Source organism: Impatiens glandulifera, chromosome 3, assembly GCF_907164915.1.
Source record: "Impatiens glandulifera chromosome 3, dImpGla2.1, whole genome shotgun sequence".
Classification (NCBI taxonomy): Eukaryota; Viridiplantae; Streptophyta; class Magnoliopsida; order Ericales; family Balsaminaceae; genus Impatiens; species Impatiens glandulifera.
In genome coordinates, this window is record NC_061864.1 from 8,041,041 (window position 1) to 8,048,534 (window position 7,494).

Here is a 7,494-nt window from a genome sequence, read left to right on the forward strand (position 1 = left end):
TTAATGTTTGTCTTCTTCCGTTTTTAGGAATTGGAACCACCATTTTCAATTATAAACTGCAGGCCTCATACAGCAAGACAATAGATTGAATTTAAAAAAAAAATAAAATTTCATTCTCTCATCAAATATATTATTCAATTCATTAATCAAAATATTAAAATACTTTTTATTTTTTTTATTTATTTTAATAAATTCAAACCGAACAAGTTCCAAGTTGTGAGTACTAAAATTAAAGAGATTTTACAAAATGTGTACCTTTGCTCATACAAAATGTGTACCTTTGCTCAATTGAAAAAATCAAAATTTCTGTTTTAATGAAGAAATTCATTATAAATAAATATATGTATGCACAATTTATTATTAAGAGGGAATAGAGAAGAGGGAATTTATAAAAAAAACTGGAAAGAGAATGATGTGTGAGAAAAAAGAGAACAGAGAAAAAATTTGTTATTTTTTCAACGAAAGAGATTGCGTCCCTCTCCCCCAATCATTTCTCTTTATTATTATAGAAAAATGAGAACCACAAACTCAAAAAATCAAGAATAATGACAACAAGTTCTCAAAAGTAAATGAAATAACACTATTCATAGAAGCATGGAATAGAAAGAGATACAAAATATATATTTATAAACTTAGATTTCCTAGACTCAAAAAATTCACTTTATCATGCAAGCCAAACTTAGGATTTGTTCTCTTTGGTTTTCACAAAAACTCAAATAAAATCAATCACTTTTCAACAATCACACCACTCATTTTATTAACCAAAATACTAAAATACTTTTTTTAAAATTATTATTTTTTATTTTATTTTATTTTTATATATCAATACCTTTTAAGTCTTTTTTTTTTTTTATCAAAAATAGTCATTACATCCTCAAAATTATCAATAATCATTAATTTTTTTTCTCTATTTTAAACCCTAATCTGAACAAGACCCTAGTATATTCATTTTTGTTTATATATAAACTGAAATAGTTAAATATTAATTATTTATATTTAAATTACTGTAATTAGTCAAACTAGCATGTATACAGTACATTTGTACAGGTAAAAATATAAATAAAATATTATTTATATATAAATATATTAAATAAAAAATATTTAAAATTTTTATTTATAGAAAAAAATAGTAAAAAAAATAAATATTCATTTTACTTTAGAAAATGATATTGACCATGTTTTGACTACCCAAAATAAATTCAAAATTTACTAATCTTTTAATTTCATTTTAAACACTTCTCAATTAATCTCATATTACTGTTATTTCATTTCAAACATTTCATAATTAACCTCATAGTACTCGTTATTTCACTTCGAACATTTTGTATTGACATTTTATCCTCGTTCATTACTAATATCCGGGTTCATTAATAGGTTAGTTAATTAATATTTTTTATTATAAAATATATTATCATTCTATAAAAAAATAGTTATAATGTGGTAAAATAAAAATATAGTTAAAATTTTAATTTAAAAAACATATATATATATATATTCCATCAAAATAAACTTCGACTTATATGTGATCTCAAAGTTTTAAACAATTTCTAATTATCTCTCATTAGACATCACTTCGAGTATTTTGTATCGGTCTTATCCTTATTTTTGGCATTTCCCAATCAACTTCTCGTATTATTAATCTCGTGACTAACAATCACTCTCTCAATTCGAACCATAATTTTTCCATCCCTCAAATTCTGACTCACATATATTATTATATTTTATCTTTCAAAGATAATATTGATAATGATTAAATAAAAATATAGTTCAATTTTCAATTTAAAAATAACTAATATTCTACCAAAATAAATTCCTAACTTATTAATATTGTGACATCGCTTTAAGCATTCTTTAATTGATCTCTAATTAGGCTTCACTTTGTACTTTTGAGTTTTGACATTCCCAATTGACCTCTCATATTACTAATCCCGTTACTAACACTAAATAAAATATATTTAAAATTTTCATTTAAAAACAACTAATATTTCACAAAAATAAACTTTGACTTGCTAAAATTCTTACATCACTTTAAACATTCTTTAATTGATCTCTCATTATAGATCTTCATTCAATGAGTAATTTGTAGAGATCTTACCCTTACATTTGACCTTCCCATTACCGGATCACCGCAATTTCACACGCTTCGAACATTTTGTAATGACATTTTACCCTCATTCATTACTAATATCCGGGTTCATTAATATGTTAGTTAAATAATAATTTTTTATAAAATATCTTATCATTTTATATAAAAAATAGTTATAATATGGTAAAACAAAAATATAGTTAAATTTTTAATTAAAAAAAACTAATATTCCATTAAAATAAACTTCGACTTATTTGTGATCTCACTTTAATGTTTTAACCAAGGTTTTAAAATACGCGGTTGGACCGCCGGTTCAACCAGTCCGACCGCGAAACGGTTGAAGGGACGGTCCGACTTTTTACTTTAATGCGGTCACCTTTCGAACCGGTCAAAATCCGGTCCGACCGGACGGTTCAACCGAAAAAACGAACCGAAAATATCCGGTCTGAAAGGTCTTTATTTTAAACAGTAAAACTCTGGACCTCTTCTCTCTCTAAGACTGATCTATTTCTTCTCCTCTCTCTCTTCAAGACTGTGTTAATATGAAAACTATACGTATACAATATGAAATCTAGGTTTGACAATACCTTAGTAACTACCGATAAGATGAGAGATTAGAGGAGTAGAGAATGAGAATAATTGCAGATCTGTAATTGATAGGAAGAAGAGATTGAATTAGAAGAAGAGATTAGACGAGATGCAGAATGGGAATAGGAAGAGTTAATCAGGGTTACCTGAAGAGTCAATTCATTTGTCGTGGTTTCTATTCCAGTTTAGCAAATATTTAAGGCAGACTCTCTAACTGCCTTTGCCAGCTGGCCCTTCTGTTATAACTAATACAATTACTCAACTGCTACAAGACCTTTCATATGCTGTGTAACAGCTTATTCCAGACTAAAAACCTGCTGTGTGAATACAGCTTATTAACAACGAAATTACCGAAATTACCGAACCTGCCGACTTCGTTAACAATCCGTCGACTTATTAAGGGTTAGAAAACCTAACCCTAAAATCCTCTCGTAACATTAGCCTCCCCATCAACACTTGTTCGCCCACGAACAAGTTGATTGAAAGAAGCTGTGTCTCCCACCGTCAACACAAATTGAGGATACTTTGTCATCAACCATGACTCTTCCTCCCAGCTAGCATCATCATCTGAAGCGTTAGACCACCTGATCAGGAATTGTCCCATACTGACTCCATCCTTCCAAACAATTCTCTCATTTAGAATTGCCACTGGTTCCACAAGGCTGTCCTCTTGTAGGATAGGCATATGAGGATTGGCTACTGCATTTCCCCTCGTAACATTAGCCTCCCCTTCAATATTTGTTCGACCACGAACAACACAATTAAAAGAAGAAGCCAACTTATTTCCAACAAACCAAAGTTTTGGAAATTCATGTTCCAACCAAGATTCATTCTCCCCTGTAGATAATAAATGAAGGTTTAACTGACACTCCCAAGTATCTGGTGGCTCTTCAAACCACACAAATTGTTTCAAAATATCTCTCAATTGTAAGGCATAAGAACAATTGCAAAACTCTGCATCTGGTGGTTCTTCAAACCATAATAAGTATTTGCATCTCATCCATGTTTTATGCCATAAAATTTTCTGAAAACAAGATCCAACATCTTGAGATTTCTCGAACCACAAAATCTGGACGCAATTTGGATTTGGCGCTAAGTATGCTTGAGAAATGGGATCAAACGACAACATCCTATCTTCAAGGCCCAAAACATCTTCAAATATTTCTTTAAATTTTACTTCTACCAAGTCAACCCAATCATGATCTTCTTTTCCAACGTAGGTTGTCTTCGCATTCTCTTTGTCATCGTACACTTGTGAGACTTGCAAATAAATAATCGAAGAACTTGAATTATCGTAGATTTCTTCATCGAGACTGAGATTGTCGTGTTTGATATCATGAGTATTTGAAGTCTCCATTTCTTTTCCATAACAAAAGTCTTCAACAGGAGGTGCGTTTTCCACTTTAGAACAATCATCATTAAAAGAGGTTTCGTCTTTGTTTAGAGCCGAATATGTCAATGGGGAAGGCATCGATTGTGAATGTGTCAATGTGGAATGTGTCGATTGTCCAACATCTTCTACAGGTTGTTTGTCATCTTCCGGTAACTCATCGGATTCGACTATCAATTTTTGACGATCGTTTTCCCACTTTTGTCTTGTTATTTCTTCATCGGCCTTTTGTTTATGTCTTTTAATTTCATCAGCGATCCTCCATGATTTTAACAAGTCGGTTATTTGTTGATACTGTTCCGCGATTACCTTCCACGGTTCTGGTTGCACTTTCTTTTGTATATGTCGTGGATCGTCCCTGACACATGACCCAAACTCACGTCGCAATAGTTGTTTTAGCTCTCTCCACGTCAATCCTCTGCTGAGAGTTTTCATGACCACGTGTTCCTTAAGCCATCGTAGTGCCTTTTCCCTCATGTGACTTGTCGCAAGATGAACCTCGTCTTCTTCAAGTGTGTCGTTAACCCGAAAAAATCTTTCTGCCTCATAAATCCAGTCTTCAACATCTTCGACATTTTCTCCAAAGAATTTTGGAAAATTCATTTTAACAACTCACTGCACTTTATTCATTCATACGCCTGACTATGTTTATGATTTTCATTCAACTATCCGTCGATACGTGTTTCCACCATATTGCCAAGAATGTCGCTCTGATACCAATGTTAATATGAAAACTATACGTATACAATATGAAATCTAGGTTTGACAATACCTTAGTAACTACCGATAAGATGAGAGATTAGAGGAGTAGAGAATGAGAATAATTGCAGATCTACAATTGATAGGAAGAAGAGATTGAATTAGAAGAAGAGATTAGACGAGATGCAGAATGGGAATAGGAAGAGTTTATCAGGGTTACCTGAAGAGTCAATTCATTTGTCGTGGTTTCTATTCCAGTTTAGCAAATATTTAAGGCAGACTCTCTAAATGCCTTTGCCAGCTGGCCCTTCTGTTATAACTAATACAATTACTCAACTGCTACAAGACCTTTCATATGCTGTGTAACAGCTTATTCCAGACTAAAAACCTGCTGTGTGAATACAGCTTATTAACAACGAAATTACCGAAATTACCGAACCTGCCGACTTCGTTAACAATCCGTCGACTTATTAAGGGTTAGAAAACCTAACCCTAAAATCCTCTCGTAACAGACTGATCTACCTACCTCTTCTCCTCAGACTGGATCATCGGCCTTCAAGAAGAAGACATCAATGGGACACTCTGGACAATACCCTCAAACAATGAATCAATCAGACATTGGCTATGCAAGATGAATCGATTAAGATTATCACTGGGATTCTTCTGTTGATTGTACTCTCACTTGGAACACCTTGCACTCTGGACATTAGTGATGGTTGAATAAAAATCAATACCCTCAAACAATGAATCAATCAGACCTGGGGTTGGGGTTTCCGCTGATGTCCTTCTTGCATAGACACTCACCTTGACGTCCTTCTTATAGAGACACCATCTTGGGTGTAGAGTTTATTCACCAAGTGGTGACCTGGGGATGGAAGAAGGCGGAGAGAAGATAACTTAAATTCGGTTCAACCACTGGTTGAACCGGTTGGACCGGTTAAACCGGAGTTCGCCCAGAAAACCGGGCCGATAACCGGAACGGTTTTCAAAACCTTGGTTTTAACCAATCTTTAATTATCTCTCATTAGACTTTACTTGGAGCATTTTGTACCGGTCTTATCATTACTTTTGGTCTTTCCTAATTGACTCCTCGTATTATTAATCTCGTGACTAACAATCACTCTCTCAATTTGAACTATAATTTTTCATCTCTCAAATTCTGACTTACATATACTATTATATTTTATCTTTAAAAGATAATATTGATAATGGTTAAATAATAATATAGTTTAATTTTTAATTTAAAAATAACTAATATTCTACCAAAATAAATTTCTAACATATTGTGACATCGCTTTAAACATTCTTTAATTGATCTCTCATTAGGCTTCACTTCGAGCATTTTGTACCAATCTTACCATTACTTTTGGCATTCCCAATTGACCTTTCATGTTACTAATCTCGTGACTAACACTAAATAAAATATATTTAAATTTTTTATTTAAAAAAACTAATATTTTACCAAAATAAACTTTGACTTACTAATATTCTGACCTCATTTTAAGCATTCTTTAATCACTCTCTCATTTATAGACTTCCATTCGATGAGTAATTTGTAGAGATCTTACCTTTATATTTGATATTCCTCGTGTCACTGTATCACCGCAAATTCACACATTCATTTACGTATGGACTCAATTAAGAAAAACAAGACAAGAACAATAAATTAAGAAAGATAGAAGAGAGAAATTAATTAAATATATACTTATACTTATAGTTATATATTTTATTATTCTTTAATAATTTCATAAATACATCATTTAATAATATAATATAAATTATATAACCATGGATACATGTATACACAACATAGTATATATGCAATCATATATGCATATATATGTTATTAGATTTACTTTAAAGGCACTTTTCTTTTTCTTTTGGTGAAAATGGAATTAAGGGCACTTGGGCTGTCCCTTGGAGTTCTTCATGTCCCTGTAACAAGGGCACTCATCCTTATTACCATAGGTTCCTGAAGGAACACAATGACAATCTCTGCAGCATATCCCACAATACTGAAGACACCTATCCTTCCTCCCTGCCTTCGAGCACCTCACGTCACATTTCGGGTCGCAAAATGCATGATCATAGACTATATAAATAAAATTCAATTAATTACATGAATTGTCACGTTTTGTAAATGAGAAAGAGGTTAAGAATTACTTTCGCTATCTTACCCTTACTTATGGCCTTCCTTATCAACCATAAATTCACACAAACATTTATGTAAGAACTCACATATGTCATATTACCCTTACTTTTAGCCTTCTCATCGACCAAAAAATCACACACGCATTTACGTACAAACTCACATATACATCACATCAAGTATGCATCCACTCTCAATAAGAACCATCATTCTACATTCATCATTCCCTCAAATTTGCAATTCACACCCTCATGTACCATTACTTTCATTTTAATATTTATATATAAATTTGCATTAATTGAAACTTGTGGTCTCAAATATTAAATATGAACACTTTAACCATTTGACCACTTGTAATTGTTGAATTTAATTTAAAATGTTGTGTATGAATAAATATTTAATTATGGTTAATTAATAATAGATAAAATATATAATGAATAAAAGAAAATTTAATTAATTATATAAATAATAAATATACATGGAGGTATAAAAATAATTTTTTAATAAATTATTTAAAAATTTTAAGATTAAAGTAAATATATTTTTAAAATATAATATCTAAATATATTAAATTAATCATTA

The 7,494-nt window shown here is 31.3% G+C and overlaps 1 protein-coding gene across 1 annotated transcript; it reads right to left on the reverse strand.

The window, feature by feature from the left end:
• Positions 1–6,632: 6,632 nt before the first annotated feature.
• Positions 6,633–7,010, reverse strand: LOC124929627 (peamaclein-like). The gene is made up of 2 exons (XM_047470031.1): positions 6,941–7,010; positions 6,633–6,855 (listed from the first exon to the last, which is right to left on the reverse strand). The coding sequence occupies exons 1-2, from the start codon at positions 7,008–7,010 to the stop codon at positions 6,659–6,661; spliced, it is 267 nt and encodes an 88-aa protein (XP_047325987.1). The 3' UTR covers positions 6,633–6,658.
• Positions 7,011–7,494: the final 484 nt, after the last annotated feature.